This window comes from Myotis myotis, unplaced genomic scaffold, assembly GCF_014108235.1.
Source record: "Myotis myotis isolate mMyoMyo1 unplaced genomic scaffold, mMyoMyo1.p scaffold_m19_p_11, whole genome shotgun sequence".
Lineage (NCBI taxonomy): Eukaryota > Metazoa > Chordata > Mammalia > Chiroptera > Vespertilionidae > Myotis > Myotis myotis.
Window position 1 is genome coordinate 66,961,984 of NW_023416315.1, and position 18,335 is coordinate 66,980,318.

The 18,335-nt window shown below is 42.6% G+C and overlaps 1 protein-coding gene and 1 pseudogene across 1 annotated transcript; one reads left to right on the forward strand and one right to left on the reverse strand.

Annotated features, from left to right (window-relative positions):
• Positions 1–3,050: 3,050 nt before the first annotated feature.
• On the reverse strand, positions 3,051–17,048 carry HYAL4 (hyaluronidase 4). Its single transcript, XM_036328801.1, has 3 exons — positions 16,098–17,048; positions 5,831–5,920; positions 3,051–3,446 (listed from the first exon to the last, which is right to left on the reverse strand). The coding sequence occupies exons 1-3, from the start codon at positions 17,046–17,048 to the stop codon at positions 3,051–3,053; spliced, it is 1,437 nt and encodes a 478-aa protein (XP_036184694.1).
• Positions 12,341–13,972, forward strand: LOC118666537 (annotated as a pseudogene).
• Positions 17,049–18,335: the final 1,287 nt, after the last annotated feature.

Here is an 18,335-nt window from a genome sequence, read left to right on the forward strand (position 1 = left end):
TCGTTCGACCCCCAAAGGGGTCTCGACCCACAGGTTGAGAACCGCTGCAGTAGATGCTTAAGAAACTTTAGATTTGTTTAGCCATACCCAGGAAGTTGTTCTAAAATATGATTTGAAATACTTTTCTAATGTATTAGATTAGGAGTTTTCCTCAATATTAAGTACTAGTCACAATAACATCTAAACAATAGTTGTATTTTAGACAACTTTTTTTAATGTCTTTATTGATTTTTTTTTTTTTTTTTTAGGAGAGAGAGAAACATCAATTTGAGAGAGAAACAGCAATCGTTTGCCCTCATATGTACCCAGACTGGAGATTGAACTTATAACTGGGCATGTGCCCTGACTGGGAATCAAACCAGCGACCTCTCCATGCACAAACAACGCTCAACCAACTGAGCCACACCAGCCAGGGCAAAACATCTTTTGACATCAGCATATAGAGAACTTTCTCAATTCTTTTTAAAACTAAATGTTATCTCTTTGTACAAATGTACTATAATTTATTTAGCAAGCCCCATGTTGATATACATAAAAGTTCTTTATTTCTCCTTGATTTTTTTTTGCATTTGTTTGTTGATAAAACCAACTTAATATATATATACATATATATATATATATGTGTGTGTGTGTGTGTGTGTGTGTATATATATATATATATATATATATATATATTGATTTCAGAGAGGAAGGGAAAGGGAGAAAGAGATAAAAACATCAATGGTAAAAGAGAATCATTGATTGGCTGCCTTCTGTATGCCCTCTTCTGGGGATCAAACTCGCAACCCGGATATACACCCTTGACCAGAATCGAACCCAAGACTCTTCAGTCTACAGGCCAACACTCTAGCCACTGAGCTAAACCAGCTAGGGCAACAACTCTTATTTGTCCTGTAGAGGTCCCTAGGATCTGAATTTTGATCATTACACCCTTGATGTGTTGTTTTATATATTTCTTTGTTTCTTATGTTTTCTGTGAATTGGTAGAGGCAGATCAGATTTCAGTTTGATTTTTATAAGGATTTCTTCTTAACTGATGCTGACAGCTACTTCAATTAGGTGGTTTGTAATGTCTGGTTTTATCTTTTTGTGTGATGTTAGCAGCCACTGAGAATCAGTGCCTAGATCCATTAATTCATAGAAACTGCAAAATGGTTATATTCTGTCATACCTTCTTCAGTCATTGGTTTTAACAAGAAGAAATTTCCCTTCCTCCACTATTTGGTTACCCTGAGATATAGTTCATATAGAAAGTGTATGATAAATGGTTGATTCTTTTCTTTTATTTACCTGTTTTCAGAGTAATGAGTTGGTTCCTTTAGATTCTTCAAAGGTGGTCAATCAAGGTTTTTCCTCTTGAACCATTTTGACCTCATGGTTTTACTATAATTAATGCATTTCAACCCACTGCAGCGATTTCTTTAGTTATTTTTCAAATTTTTCCTCTCTGTCAGTAGAAGACTGACTGTAAGTTAACGAGTGAGCATTTTTGTACAGTCTTAGTGATCATTGATAGCATCCTTGCTGTATGGAATAAAAAGATGTTACAGACTCATCTTGTAGGTTTCCCTCTCTCAGGCCAGGAATCAGAGGTTTTCCTAAGAGACCTTGGTATTTTTAAAGGTAAATGATATTTAGATTAGGAGAGCTCAGGCTACATTGTTAGTAGATTAGTTAAGTAATTAACAGTTTTTATTCCATGCAGTCAGAAAAAAGCACTGACTGCCTAAAACCAGGATCACTGTACTTGTGGGTTATGATTCTATGTCAATCAGTAAAAAGAGCCTGGCTGGCGTGCTCAGTGGTTAAACATCAACCTAAGAACCTGGAGGTCACGGTTTGATTCACGGTCAGGGCACATGACTGGGTTGCAGACTCAGTCCCTTATGTGGGGTGTGTAGGGGGCAGCCAATCAGTGATTCGCTCCCATCATTGATGTTCCTATCTCTCTCTTCCTCTCTAAAATCAATAACATATATATATATATATATATATATATATATATATATATATTTCTTTTTAAAAGAAATTTGGTGCAAATAAGTCTTCTGCAAAAGACACCAACTGCATTTTCATTCACAAGACTCAAGCTTCCGGATCTAGGCAAGGTCAGCCTAGGTGAGCATGAATAGTACCCTAAAGCAGTGGTTCTCAACCTGTGGGTCGCGACCCCTTTGGGAGTCGAACGACCCCTTCACAAGGGTCGCCTAAGACCATCGGAAAACACATAATTACATATTGTTTTTGTGATTAATCACTATGCTTTAATTATGTTCAATTTGTAACAACGAAATTGGGGGTCACCACAACATGAGGAACTGTATTAAAGGGTCGCGGCATTAGGAAGGTTGAGAACCACAGCCCTAAAGCCTTTCCCAGAGTTTAGGTCACCAGGGTCTGTGAGGGAGGGGCTCCAGTGGGTAAGAGGGGTCCCTATTGGAAACGATGCCTGTGCATCACGTTGGGAACAGCTCCCCTTGCCTCAGTCCCTGAACCCACATGAGAAGCCACACCAGGAGCTGGCTCTTCGCTCCAGGAGCCCAGGAGGGAGTAGAAACCTTGTTGGAAGCGCAGGCTGAACAGGGACTCTCACTTGACCTCTTCCGGGGACCAGATGGCCAGGTCACGCCTGAGGGGACGCTGTTTGTTGAATCAGATGATCACCTAGTCATCTGTCTCTCCTCTAAATTGCTAGTTGGCAAACCCGTCTTTGAAATCAGTAATTTAATATGTATAGGTATACTTTTACATATATATTATGCTCATATAAAGACTAAAATATACTAGCTCTAGTTTAAAAACAACTTAAACTTTTTCCCATAAGGAAAAAGAGTGCGTTGATTTTTACTCCTGGGTCTGGTTTCTTAGCTAAAGTGAAGCTAAAGAGAGTGAGTGCTATGTTACTATTTCTGTTAAGTGACATCCATCATGTCTACCTTTAATACCTCTCAGTGGGTTTCACAAGAGAAAGATTGTTGTAGGTTTCATCTCTTTCCTAAATGACTGCGCTAGAGACCACACAAGTCCCTTTACCCTCAGTTCTCTCGCAGTCAGATGCTCGCAAAACCCGCTAAAGCCAGCAGACACAGTGCTGCCAGTGAGCCCGGGAAAGGGGAAACCCCAGAGCAGGTGCCAGCCGCCTCCTTGTCCCTGCAGTCAGCCCCTTCGTATCCCTGGTAACAATGACAGGAGAACTTCTCCGCCAGCCCTGCCAGGTCTGCATCGGATGCTTCCCCTTCCACATGAAATTCCCCGTCCTCAGAGGCCGCTATGTGGTAACTTGCAGGGTTCAAGTGGAGGTAATCCGGCGCTTTCCACGCCTTCCGTATGCATCGCCCGTTATTCCTGCAGAGGTGAAGGCTGCATATCTCAGCGGCTCTGGTCACGTTGACGATGTAGCTTCCTAAATCGGAACTCACAAACCGCTTCACCTTTGTACAGTTGCCCTAGACATGTGGAAACAAACAGCTTTTAGTGTGTGGGGGTTGTTTGTTTGTTTGTTTGTTTGTTTTTTGGGTTGTGTGTGTTTTGTTTTGTTTTTGGTACTGATAGGGTTAGAGCATTCTAGGTCCAGAAAACATCACATGAACCCTGACAGCTTGGTTCCAGTTGCTCAGGCAGATAGCACAGGGGACCCAGACCAGAAAGGGGGAGAAGTAAAGGGACAGGAGATGGAGAATGGGACAGAAGCGCTAACAACTGAACTTGTAAACGGGCTCCAGAGTTAGCTGATGTGGCCTTGCCTTCTTCCAGTTTATACCCTTTTTCTTCCTCCTAGTTCCCAACTTGATGGGTGTGAGACAAAGAGGAACAGACCTAGATTAGAAACCACGCCGCAACTGCTGTTCTCCTGCACCTTTCAGGCCTGTGGTGCCTTTCGTGGTTGTGTTAGAACCTGAAGCATCATATTCTATGAATTTATTGTTGACTGTCTAGCCTTCTGGATGCTCCTGTTAATGATGCTCAAATATCTGTTCTCCTGGGTTCTAGTTGTCTGTACACAATTCAAATAGGGCAAAGCCTAGAAGCTGACTAGGGGTGTGTGTGTGTGTGTGTGTGTGTGTGTGTGTCTCCTATTATGGTTCTAAGTAGAGGCCAGCCGGTTTGTGCAGTCAGCTTCCTTATCTAGCTCTTCTCGTGAGCCACAAGGGCTGGAGGGGAAATGTCATACCTGGAGAGACAGGAATTAATTCTGTCCGTTTTTACCTAGTTCTCATATGTGGATAGAGGAGACTTTTAACCTTATGTTGTCACAAATACTTTTATGGACAATATCTTAGTAACAACAGGTTGAGGCTATGAAATTTGAAGAATATCAGGTGATTGTGAACATTCAAAAAATTCAATTTAACAAAAGTTGCTGAGGATACAAGTTAAGACAAAATACATTGCACTACAGTGATATAAACACACAACACCTGGAAATACAGGAGAGATTGTGATTAATGTGGATTAGGAAAAAGTAGGAAGACTTCTTGGAGTAAATAGCGTCTGAGCTGGGAGAAATTTGAAGAGCCATATAAGTCTTATTTTAAATGTTATTAATTTTCAGCTGATTTCTCCCTACAGGAAAAATAACTTCAGTGTGAGGATTAAAAAGTTACCATTGCTGAAACCGGTTTGGCTCAGTGGATGGAGCGTCGGCCTGCGGACTGAAAGGTCCCAGGTTCGATTCCGGTCAAGGGCATGTACCTGGGTTGCAGGCACATCCTCAGTAGGAGATGTGCAGGAGGCAGCTGATCAATGTTTCTAACTCTCTATCTCTCTCCCTTCCTCTCTGTGAAAAATCAATAAAATATATATTTTTTTAAAAAGTTACCATCTGTTTCTATTTCTCAAAATAAGATATAACATATTTTATGTGATTGTTGAATGCAGAGTGAAACTGTGTGTGGTTAATGCCAGCTCCACCACTAACTAGAATAACTAGCTATTACCTCAGATTTCTTCTTATTTCATCAGCTGCAAATAAGGATAGTAGCTCCTACCTCATAAAGGTTATTATGATTAATAAGTGAGCAAGCCAAAACAAAAAAGCACTTAGCACAATCTTAGCACATAATAAACATTCAACAAATATCAGTATTTTTATTACTATCTTTTAAAAAATAATTCTTTATTGTTGAAAGTATCACATATGCCCCCTTTTTCCCCTACTAACCCCTTCAGCACCCTAAGGTCCATGGGTTATGTATATATGCATACAGGTCTTTGATTGATTACCTCCCACCCACCCACCCTCCCCCACCTTCCTTATTACTATCTATACTAATAAAAGGGTGATATGCAAATTAGGGCAGACATCTTCCAGACATCCATCTGGATGTCCATCCGGACAAAGCCACAGTGGCTGCGAGGCACAGGGCTCAGGCAGTTGTTGGCTCACAGCGGCCATGGACTCAGGCAGCTGTGAGCCTGGCAGCTGCAAGGTCCAGAGCTCAGGCCTCGCAGCCACCGCCACAGGCAGTGGCAGCAGCAGTGGGGTGATGGGGGCAGCACCTTCCCCTGATCATCCCAGTCACCTCCCAAAGAGGGGGAGCTGGCCTAAGCCGTCAGTAGGATATCCCCTGAGGGCTCCCGGACTGTGAGAGGGGGCAGGCCAGGCTGATGGCTACCCCCCTCCCAGTGCATGAAAATTTGTGCACTGGGCCTCTTGTCTTTAATATAAGTTAATATTTATTGAGCTCCTTCTGTGTATCAGGCACTAGTTTGGACTTTTTTTCTAAAGCCGGTTTACTGGGAAAGCCATGAGACCTCTGATTAGTGAGTTTAGGAAAACAGAGCAAATTATTTAAACAACATGAACTAGTCCTTCGAGGTACTGTCTTACCTTGGATGAAGTTAAATTCATGTCTCCCCAAATAACAATGCCTGCAGCTCCCAAGGCAGCACTTTCTCCAATGGTCCTGATTAGATCTTGCTAGATGGAAGAGAGTAGACTTCATCATCCATTTGAATATAAGACAACATGCCAGGAATTAGGATTGGAGGCTGAGTTCAGTCTAATAGGATGAAACTATTTTCTATTTTCTCAGGATAATGAAAATGTTGAAAGACCCAACGCTCAGAAATTAACACTCTATAAGCCTGTGGACAAACCTATTAACTATTTTTAAAGAAACACTTACACTTAGTCCAACAAGATATTATTTTGAAGGCAAGTAGCCTTTAAACAGCCACCAAAGGTGGTTTCATGGAACCTGCTATATGTATAGGACCCAGAAACAGAATCCAAAAGTTTTCCTTCTCCAAATGTGAGGAATGGCTCAGCTTTCTCTTCGCTAAGCTACCTTTTCCATTTGCAACACTCCACTGAGAGCGTCGACTCTGCAGTGACTGGGAGGATTTTGCATCATTTGGATCCCAGGATCAGGCAAAGGAGCGCAGTATGGAGGAGCTGCAGGATCTGATGGGTCTGGCCCTTCTATCTGGTCCCTGAAATCATTTGTGTTTAATATCAGAGTACCTGTCTCAATAAACTTTACTGATGACTCCTCAAGTTCTAGTAGGCCTGACGAAAGATTTGTCAATATGGTTAAGATAGATGAAAACGGAATTTCAGCAGGGAGAATGTGGTTTTGTAACCCTAAATGATCATCATTTTAGTGTTTAAAGATGAACACGGATCACTTGATCTCCGAGGGAAATTCAGAGTTGAATGTATGCAGCTGGTTTCCTAAATGAAGTTCCTACAGCAGGTTTCCTAAATAAGTTTGTTAAATTATAAAATAGTCCCCCATCAGTTATATATGCTGGAAGATGTAATTCGGTGATTTGGTGGCAAAGAAAAGCAGAACTTTAAGCTATATTTTGCCTGGGACATTTTATATTAATACTAGAGCCCCGGTGCACGAATTTGTACACCAGTTGGGGGTCCCTCGGCCTGGCCTGTGGGATCAGGCAGAAACTGACATCCCCTGAGGAGTCCCAGATTGAGATAGGGTGTAGGCCAGGCCGAGGGACCCCAACTGTGCATGATCGGGGCCAGGGACAGAATGCAGAAGGGCTCCAGGGTGTGTCCAGCCCATCTCACTCAGTCCCAATTGGCCAGACCCCAGCAGCAAGCTAACCCACCAGTCAGAGCATCTGCCCTAATGGTGGTCAGTGCATGTCATAGCGAGTAGTTGAGCAGCCTTAGCATATCATTAGCATATTACACTACATTAGCACATTACATTAGCATATTGGTTGAATGGATGACCAGACACTTAGCATATTAGGCTTTTATTATATAGGATCAATACTTAAAAAATAAGTCTCCTTATCTGATACTTTTATCTGATACCACTCAAATTAATGGTTTTGCAATCTCAATTTTTAAAGTGGTTTTTTTTTTTTTCCTGGATGATTTTCTGGAAATTTTCAAAAAGAAAAATGATTTTGGTTTAAAGTAATTTGTCTTTCAGGCTCATATCCATTTCCATTTGCAATGTCCATAGCGTCTGCTGAACAGGTCAGCACTCACATGACAGGAAGGGCAGATTTTGTGAGGCTCAAGTGAGATAGTGTAAGTGCCCCGAATGAAGCCTGTCCATGGCCTTTTTTGGCAAAGACATCAGAGCCCAGAGCTCTTCCCTCTTACTCACTTTGAAACTTCCCTGAATACAGTGATGCCATACTCGCATGATGTCATGATGTGATCTGTGGGGCCCAAATTCCCCCAAAGGCCTTCTATGAATTGTCAAGTGTATGATACACCTTTTTCAGCTATCTCAGCTACCCTGGATATTCTGTTCTGCTTTTTTTGTTTTGTTTTGTTTTGTTTTGTTTTAGTCTTTATTTGCTTTCCTTTTCAGTTTTGGAAGCTTCTATTCAGATACCCTGAAGCGCAAAGACTCTTTTCTCAGTCATAAAGACACTCTTCATTTCTGCTACAGTGTTTTTTACCTCTAACATTTCTTTCTGGTTCTTTCGTAGAATTTCCTTCTTTCTGCTAACCTTGTTCATCTGTTCTTGCATGCAGTCTACTTTATCCAATAGAATCCTTAGCATATAAATCCTCAGCATATTAAATTCCTGGTCCACTCCTTCCAACACCCTGCCATCTGTGTCTGGTTCTGCGGCTTACTCTGTCTCTTCACATTGTGCTTTTGCCTTTTAGTATGTCTTGTAATTTTTTTTCTTGATAGCTAGACATGATTTAATTTTTCTTGATGGGCATATAGCTCACACTGGGTAAAAGGAACTACGATGAACAGGCTTTAGTAATGTGCTAGTAAGGTGTGGGGGAAATGGAAGGGTTTACAGTGCTATGATTAGGTCTGTCTTTAGTGAGACTATCTCTAGATTGTGAACTTCACAAATGCTTTTCCCCATCTTAGGTGGGACAGGCTGGCTAAATGGGGCTGGAGTTTGGTATTTCCCTTCTTCTAAGCGGAAGGCTAGAGCCAGCTGAAGGTGAGTACTTCTCTTCCCCCAGATCAGTTAGGCTCTGATAAGACCCAGGTAGGTTTGGCTCTGGTTGAATAGTTTCTCCTGAGAGTGCACTCTGTTAAGAACAGAAAGCTCCGGAGTATTCAAAATGTTCCCATTAGAGTGCAGAAGCTCCAAGGAAAAGGGCGTGTATAGGGGTGTGTGTGGGGTGGGTGGGGGGGGGGGGGAGGTAATCAACCAGGACCTTGAATGCATGTGTGCATGGTCCATGGATACAGACAATGGATTAGTGAGGGCCTGGGGGGAGGGGGAGAGGGAGGGGCTGAAGGGGGTCAATGGGGGGAAAAGGGGGACATATGTAATACCTTCAACAATAAGGAATTATTTTTTAAAATAATAATAAATAAAATAAAAATTAAAAAAATAAAAATTCCAGTATAGACCTGGAGAGTATTATGCTAAGCTAAATAAGCCAGTCAGAGAAAGACAAGTATCACATGATCTCACTCATATGTGGAATCTATGAACAAAGTAAACTAATGAATAAAATAGATCCAGAGACATAGAAAACAAACAAACAAAAACACACACACACACAATATGTTTCCATTTCTCCTCTGCCTGCCAGATGCATGTGGGGACTTGTGTCTGATGTTCATGGTGAGAACCTGATGCGCTCCTGGAGGTAATACTCACATAAGTGTACCCCTCTCCCCATGACCCATGCTTGAGTCCCTAGAGTTTTTAATCTCTCAGGCCTGTCCACACAGAACCCCTAGCGATTATCCGTCACAGTTCAGCTTTCCCTACTCCATACAGCAGGGGTGCCTGCAGAAATCTCTGCTCACAGGTTTTGATGTGGTGAGTTGGGATTCTCTACATTCACCCATCTGTCTCTCCAATTTTGAGGGCAGCCCTCCAAGAACACAGCCCTTATGACTCCAAGAGGAGTTGATTTTTCATTTTGTTAAGATGAAGTGGTAGCTTTCAAGATTCTTACATGCTGGACTAAAAACCAGAAATAGCCCATAAATCCCTTTGGGTTGTGGCATTGTCATTAGAGGGAGGAGGAGACAGCATTTACATTTTGTATTTATAGGTTATTGATCCATATTAAGTAAGGGAACTACAAAAGTTTGTCATGAAAGCCACACTTTGTGAGGTTGCTATCAGGAGAGAATATTTCTTCTCTCTTCAGTGTCATTATCAGAGAGAGTTTATTGGGGCTTATTCAAAATGGCAAGTTTTCATGTACATGTTGACTGGAGATAAGGAGGAAGTAGCAGAAGTTAATGGAAATTTCTGTACCAAATTAGCTTACCATCACCTTGCGGAGAGCAGGGTTCTGAATGAGTCAGAGAATAGCTGTTTTGGGGATCAAAAAAGCAAGGGCACTACTCAGGGAAGTCATAGTTAAGGTGCCTCTGGGAGTAGATTGGGACCATCTGAGTGATGTCACATGAAAGGAGAAATAAAGAAAAAGCAAAGTCCTGGGTCATTTGGTAGAGCATTGTCCTGATATGCAAGGTTACAGATTCAATCTCCAGTCAGGGCACATACAAGAATCAACCAATGAATGCATGAATGCACACAAATTGATGTTTTTCCTCTCCCTTCCTTTCTCTCTCTCTCTCTCTCTCTCTCTCTCTCTCTCTCTCTCTCTCTCTCTCTCTCTCTCTTTCAAATAAAAAGAGAAAAAGCAAAGGACATAATAGCAACAAATCTTCCAGATCCTAGCATGGTATAGGACTGCTCCTGGTCTTTGGAAGTAGAGTACATGGGCACCCAGAAGATTCATAACCCACACTCAGGTTTCTGTCCCTGGTAAACCACAGCACAAGTACGTAAGGTACCCACTGTGGGGAGCTGGAACATCACTAATAAGTTTTCTTTGTGTGTTACCAGGGGGAATATTAATCCATTATGGGGGAAAACATCTTGAAATCCGCAGTCAAGAGAACTTCTTGCATTATTATTTAATGCAGACATCAAATGATATCTAGGTTGTATTTATATGTAAGGAATATAGGCAGTCTTCTGTGTGATGGGACGTGTTACTGCTCTTTACCCTTCCCTCAAGCTGTGGCTACTGACAGGGAGCCCATTCTTAGGTGTCCCCCTCCCAAATGTAAGGCTTGAGCGCTTGATAAAAAGTGGTAGCTTTACCAAATGCATTTCTGCAGTGTTTCAAATTCTCACATCTATTTTCTCATTTGACTTTCATAAGACTTCTGCTATGTAGATAGGGCATGTAATACTGCCCCATTTTGCTACTTATTGGTAAATCCTTTTTATTTTGATATATTTTTATTGATTTCAGAGAGGAAGGAAGAGGGAGAGATAGAAACATCAATGATGAGAGAGAATCATTGATTGGCTGCCTTCTACATGCCCCCTACTGGGGATTGAGCCCACAACCCCTGGTATGTGCCCTTGACTGGAATCAAACCCAGGACTCTTTAGTCCACAGGCCAACACTCTATCCACTGAGCCAAACTGGCTAGGGTGGTTAATCTTTTTTCTAATCCTAACTACACATGTGTACACACACACACACCCACACACACACACACACTCTTTATAAAATGCAGGTATCTTTGAGAAGATCAGAAATGGAAGCCATGCCTGGTCACTTACGTGTTGGCATAAATAACTATCAAGTTTCTAAAAATTGTGGGCAGGTTTTTATGGAGGATAGAGTAAAATGGTGGTTCAACTGATGGCTTCAAACATTTGAAAATAGCTTGCCACTCAGAAAGTTTTCCAAATGATACAGAATGATCCCTTGGGACGGTCAAAGAAAACGGCTTCTAGATAAGAAGCCTGCCTGTTGCTTCTTCTTTCCCACAAGAGAACATGTGCTTTTCTGAGGCTGTAGCTGCTCATGCAGTAGCTTACTCTACGTCTGGATAATGTGAAGGATGTGCCAGTGGTCTAAAATAGCCTCACTGAAATGAACACTTTGTCCTTTGAAGTTTATTGTTTCTTCCTAAAGTGAATGTGTTATCACTAAAGAAAGGAACTTATTTAAGCCAAGCACAGAAAAGGAAAACAAGTTTCAGAGAAAAAGGTGGTAGTTAACTTTCAATCCCAGAGTCAACACTATTTCGTAAAGATTTAGATAACTTTTTTAAGCCTTCCTATATGATGTCTGTCATTTGTTGCTAATTTTCCTGGGTAATACAGATATCAATTCACAATAGAGGGTTTTTTTCTTCCTCATCTCATTCATGTGTCAAAGGCATAGCATGTACTAAGTCCTCATACCTTTGTGCCATTCCTCTGAGGAGTAAGCCCTGCTCTCTGTGCTCCGCAGGTACCTACCGGCTATGGTAGAGCCCTCACCTGAGTGTTTCCTGAGTCTCTGCCTTCGGACGATGCCTAACACTCAGAACATCTCTATAGATTTATATGTTTCAAACATGCTGAAGAACTGAAACTGTAATGGTAGACAAAGAAGAAGTGTGATGAACCCGTAATATCTTAGAGTGCCACCGTATCGTATCACAAATGGGAAGACATGAGCAAGTCTCGTTACAGAAAAGTTAGGTAGTATTATTCAAGGCCAAAGGTCAGGGTGTCATTTACTTTTAAGTTTTCATTTCTAGAATTTTTCATTTAAGTGACTAGAGTAGCCAAGGGGAAAAAGAGGAGGGGAAATTAGGCTGAACGTTGATCTATTTTAAAAGTTAACCTCATGGTTTGTGTGAGGTCTTTGGTGACGTGTGGCTTACGTAAAATAAACAGAATAAAACTTCCATTTGTAAGTTTTAACCTAGGATCACACAACCATCTACTAGCAATGAATTTATGACATGTATGACTGAATTTTAGAAACTCAGACTGCTCTTACCAACTTTTCATTAGTTGTGGTCATAAAGTCAAGAATAAACCCGATAGCTTTTTCACAAAGGGTTTGCCACCAGAACACAGGTGTCGTGAAAACCACCGCCAGATCAAACCCACAATGGGAAAGGAGACGGCTCCTATTAACATCGTCATCATTGGACACATAGATTCTGGCAAGTCTATCACTACCGGCCACCTGATCTACAAATGTGGTGGGGCTGACAAAAGAACCATCGAGCCCTAGTCAGTTTGGCTCAGTGAATAGAGTGTCAGCCTGCAGACTGAAGGGTCCAGGTTTGATTCCGGCCAAGGGCACATGCCCGGGTTGTGGGTTCAATCCCCAGTAGGGGGCGTGCAGGAGGCAGCTAATCAATGATTCTCTCTCATCCTTGATGTTTCTATCTCTCTCTCCCTCTCCCTTCCTCTCTGAAATCAGTAAATATATTTAAAAAAAAAAAAAACCATCGGAAAATTTTGAGAAGGAGGCTGCTGAGGTGGGGGAGGGCTCCTTCAAGTATGCCTGGGTCTTGGATAAACTGAAAGCTGAATGTGAGCATGGTATCACCACTGATACCTCCTGTGGAAAATCGAGATCAGCAAGTATTACGTGACCATCATTGATGCCCCCGGACGCAGAGACTTCATCAAAGATATGGTTACAGGCACATCTCAGGCTGACTGTGCCGTCCTGAATGTTGCTGCCGGTGGTGGTGGATTTGAAACAGGAATCTCCAAGGATGGACAGACCCGTGAGCATGCCCTTCCGGCTTACATAGTGGGTGTGAAACAGCTGATGGTTGGTGTTAACAAAATGGATTCCACTGAGCCGCCCTCCAGCCAGAAATGATACGAGGAAATTGTTAAAGAAGTCAGCACCTACATTAAGAAAATTGGCTACAACCCTGACACAGTGGCATTTGTGCCAATTTCTGGTTGGAATGGTGACCACATGCTGGAGCCAAGTGCTAACATGCCTCGGTTCAAGGGATGGAAGGTCACCCGTAAAGATGGCAATGCCAGTGGAACCACGCTGCTTAAAGCTCTGGATGGCATCCTGCCACCAACTGGTCCAACTGACAAGCCCCTGCGCCTGCCCCTCCAGGATGTCTACAAACTTGGTGGTATGGGTCCTGTCCCTGTGGGCCGAGAGGAGACTGGTGTTCTCAAGCCCGGCATGGTGGTCACCTTTGCTCCGGTCAGTGTTACAACTGAAGGGAAGCCTGTTGAAATGCACCATGAAGCTCTTCCTGGGGACCATGTGGGCTTCAATGTCAAGAATGTGCCTGTCAAAGATGTTTGCCGTGGCCATGTGGCTGGTGACAGCAAAAATGACCCACCAGGGGAAGCAGCTGGCTTCACAGCTCAGGTGATTATCCTGAGCCACCCAGGCCAGATCAGTGCTGGCTATGCACCGGTGCTGGATGGTCACACAGCTCATGTTGCTTGCAAATTTGCTGAGCTGACGGAGAAGATTGCTCGCCTGGGAAAAAGCTGGCCAGTGATGTCAATGTGGTTCCTGGCAAGCCCATGTGTGTCGAGAGCTTCACTGATTACCCTCCTCTGGGCTGTTTTTCTGTTCGTGACATGAGACAGACAGTTGCTGTGGGTGTCGATCAAAACAGTGGACAAGAAGACAGCTGGAGCTGGCAAAGCCACCAAGTCTGCCCAGAAAGCTCAGAAGCTAAATGAATATTATTCCCAACACCTGCCACCCCAGTCTCAATCAGGGGTGGAAGAACGGTCTCAGTAATGTTTGTCTCAATTGGATATATATATAAGCCTAAGCAACCTTTACGACCGAATGACCAGAACGACCAGAATGACTGGTCGACCAGTTGCTCTGACGCACAGTGACCATCAGGGGGCAGATGCTCAATGCAGGAGCTTTCCCCTGGTGGTCAGTGAACTCCCCCAGGGGGAGCGCTGCTCTGCCAGAAGCCAGGCTCACGGCTGGCAGTGGAAGCCTCTCCCGACTCTGCAGCAGCGCTACCCAGTGGTGGTGGCAGGTGCAGCGGGTCAGGCTGAGTATGAGTGGCACAGTGCCTGCCCCCAGCTCAGGCTCCTCCCTGGCCACCTGCCGCTTGGTGCACTGCTACAGCCCTCAAAGGGTCCTGGATTGTGAGAGGGCCCAGGCCAGGCTAAGGGACGCCTCCCCTTGCCCCGTGCACAAATCCATGCACCAGGCCTCTAAGTATATAGTAGAAGACTGGTTAATGATTACAGTGCATCAGAAAACCTTCGGAAGGAAAGGAGGATGTTTTGTGGACCACTTGGTTCTTTTGTGTGTGTGGAAGTTTTTAAGTTATTCGCTTTTAAAATCGGTATTTTTTAATGGAAACAACTTGAACAAAAATCTGTCACCGAACTTTGAGACCCATTAAAACAAAGTTGAATGAAAAACCTGTGTGTTCTTTTAGTCAACACTGTAACCTTTTATTGTACTATTTAGGTAAAAGACTTCAGAGTTGTCATGACCTATTTCTGGTGTTATATCTGCAGATATTTTAGAATTGGATAACTCTGTTAATATTTTTTCTGGGTGAGAACTTTGTTTCTTTCACTTTGTCCTAAAGGGAGGAATCATCTGTTCCTACATGATAAAAGCTATGGGAAGGGGTCTGTTTGTATAACACTAAATAAGTTAGGACAGATAAGCAAAGCGTACCTTTGTTTATGTGTAAGCTATTTTCTAAAGACTAAACTAAGCGTACCTTTGTTTATGTGTAAGCTATTTTCTAAAGGCCCCAACTGGTTTGGCTCAGTGGATAAAGTGTTGGCCTGCAGACTGAAGAGTCCCGGGTTCAATTCCGGTCAAGGGCACATGCTGGGGTTGTGGGCTCAAATCCCCAGTAGGGGGCATGCAGGAGGCAACCGATCAATGATTCTCTCTTATCATTGATGTTTCTATCTCTCGCTCCCTCTCCCTTCCTCTCTGAAACCAATAAAAATATATTTAAAAGTAAAGGCTAAATTGTATAAAGTATACCTTTACATATAAAATTTTCAGTTACATCAATACTGAGTAAATTTATTGGTATGGCAACTTTTAGTTTTCTAGTTTTACTGGAATATGAATTCACATTTACAAATTCTGAGGTAGTTTAAGAACCTAAAGTGAGGCTTAAATAGTATAGAGCACTGTCTTGCTATAGTTAATTGTATCCAAATTCTAGGAAAAATAAATTATGATGGAAGTTGGGGGGCAAGGGGGGAGAATAAACCAGATGGCTAAATCTATAAATTCACCTACTTTTAGCAGATTTGCAACTCCCTTATGCCTTTAAATAAGAATATTAATTGTGGTTAAAAAACACAAACATACAATTAACTGTCTTAGCCATGTCTAAGTGTATAAAGTTCAGCAGTGTTAAGCGTATTCACATTGCTGTGCCTCATTTACACCTTTCCTCAGAGCTGGCATTATACATTAAAAAGAAAACACTTTTCTTCCCTCTTGACATTTTAGATGGCGCCTTCCCTTGCACTTCCACATGGGTGAGCAAACGACTCCGTTTTCACACATCCTCTCTGATCTTCAACCTGTTTACCACCAGCCGTTTCAATACCCTTTCCAATGGGCCAATCGCAAGGGAGCACAAAGTTGGGGAGCAGGGAGCACGAGTGGCTGACATTGCACTTTACCCTGGTCCCTCCTTGTTTCATTCCTTAAAAGAATAATAATAAATTAGATCATCAAAATTTATGTCGCTTACCTAAAAACTTAAGTGGGTGACTAGTCAAAGGAGGACGTATGCTCCTTTCTAGCGGACCACTAATTGGGAATTCTTCAAAGAACTGAATCAACACAGAAATGGCTCTTTTAGAGATAGGGAGGAGGTTCCCTGTCTTTGGCAAGGAGGGGAGGGGGGTCTTACCTTGGACAGAAAGAATAAAGGTTCGTCTCTGTAGTCTAGCCTCGTGTAGATGAACACAGGCAGTGCATAGTCTCGGGAGGTCATGGCAGAGACCCTCATGGATTCGTGCACCCGAAACTGCGAGAAGTGCAAAAGGTTTTCGCCGTCTCCCAGAGATTTCCTGACACCGATGGCAGGGTACAGAGCAGCACTGCTGTTCCAAAGCCAAGAGAGCTCATTGTTCCTTAGCACCTCCTTTTCTGGGCATGACCCCGTATAGTTGGGGGCCTCAACATTGTAATTGTGGCAATCGGGATATAAATAATAACCCCAGAGCCCATTGGGTCTGCTCTTCAGCCCCAGTTCGATGGTTTCCTTCATGAAAGCTTTTGCACTTTGCTCAAAGGTTGCTTTAGCCAGACATTCAATGTCCGTAGCGGACGCATTCTTCAGCCTGTCAGAAGCAAGCTTCCTTGACTTCTGTCTGTAGACATTCTTTTCCCCCCAGTTCCGGGTCCACTGGGGCCGCCAGTGCTCCCAGTCTATCACAGCGAGTCCACCAAAATCTTTAGCGGGGATATAATAATTAATATCCTGGTCAACTTTTTGCAGATGAACTTGCAGACTTGTGTTCTGGGGCAAACCCCCGTTGACGGGAGCCCCCTGTGACGTGTACCATGGATAGTATCCCAATCTGTCCACATAAAATATAGTAACATTTTGCCCCCTGGCTTTGGCAAATGGGCTTCCGATCACCTGAAACATTTTCAAGTTTAGTCGGATGTTATATTTTATCAAACACTGATCGATTGGAGCATTCCAAGCTGCTACAAAAGGTTTCCTTTGGTAAATTGGAAGCCGGGCCGGTTTTAGAGAAGAGAGAGACTTCAGAGAGAAAAATAGGAGCAGCCATGAGGTGAGATGCAGTGGTTGGACACAGAACTTTAATTGTCCTTCGGGTAATCGTTTCATGATAAGACGAAAATGTTATCTTCTGCTTTTATGCGCTCTCGAAGACCTGTGGATAAATTTAATTTTCTGTTAGTGATAATTTTGAGGAAAAAGACTCAAACATTAGATGGATATTACTATTGTTGTTACATATTTATATTTTAAAGTACAGACAGTTCTTGGGTTACATCGGACTCGACGTACATCGTTTCGTGGTTACGTCGCCATCCCCCATTTATTTATTAAAAAAAAAAATTCCGTCATTTTGACGTATGTATACATGTGCTTTATGTTTTTTATTATTTATTTGCCACAAGTAAAGGTGAGGAATTGTTATCTTTCTTTTAAATGTTTTTTACTGTTTCACTTCATTACTGCTGTGTGTGTGCTCCATGTGAGTGACGTAGGTGCTTACGTAGGTGGGTTCCAACTTACAGTGAAAATCACATTGAACTCCTAGGAACAGAGCTCCGACGTAACCTGAGGACCTACTGTATGTTTTATTTAAAGGTTTTAAAGAGGCCTGTAAGTAAATTGAGATATAGAAGCAAGTGTAGTAACCTAGCTTGTATTCAAGGGCAAGCAATGCAATTCAGCAAACATTCACAGAGATCAGACCCTGTGTCCAGAATACAAAAATGAATAAAATGAGGTCTTTGCCATCAAAAAAGCTCATGATCAAATAACGATGTAAAATATAACCGCTCTCATTGGAAAACTCATCAAATCCTAGGCACGGTGCTTAAATCCTCTATATTTATCTCATTTAATCTTGTAAACACTTTTTGATTATTTCATTAAGTAAGCCAAAATGTCCAGCTGCTTTTCCAGCCTTCCTTGCAGCTAGGAAGGTATGTGTCGTGGCCGTCCAGTTAGATGCATCCTATTCCAGACTTGGAATTGAAATCTTGGGAATCAAGAGTCTGAAAGGTGGCAGCGCCGGTTGTGAAAGAAATTCCGTGATCGGGAGTGGCAGTGCCTGCCAGGGCTTCCTGAACCTGCCTCCAAGGTGTTAATGCTAAATGGCAGCATTGTCCTCCGGGACAGCCCTTTCCTGCTCAAGTCAGAGAGGTTTTGTTCTGGTTGCTTAACACTGGGAACTGTTTCACAGCAGATCTTTCCCTGGAATGTGTGGCGTTTGAGCATTTCCTTTAACCAAGCTGATCCTCTGTTATATGTCATTATCATTTTATACCATTGTCACCAGCCAAACCTTATAGTCTTCTCAGGCCTGGACACTGAAGTGAACAAAAATTTAAAATAATTTATATGGCCCTCATCTATGCTTGGGCCCCGTGTCCAGAAAAC

What these genes read in the sequence shown, in the direction of transcription:
- HYAL4 (XM_036328801.1), bottom strand. Translation starts at nt 17,048, where the DNA reads ATGAAACGATTACCCGAAGGACAATTAAAGTTCTGTGTCCAACCACTG. An exon ending in CTTTATTCTTTCTGTCCAAG is followed by an intron (nt 5,921 to 16,097) that starts GTAAGACCCCCC and finishes TCTTCCATCTAG; the next exon opens with CAAGATCTAATCAGGACCAT. An exon ending in TGAATTTAACTTCATCCAAG is followed by an intron (nt 3,447 to 5,830) that starts GTAAGACAGTAC and finishes CCACATGTCTAG; the next exon opens with GGCAACTGTACAAAGGTGAA.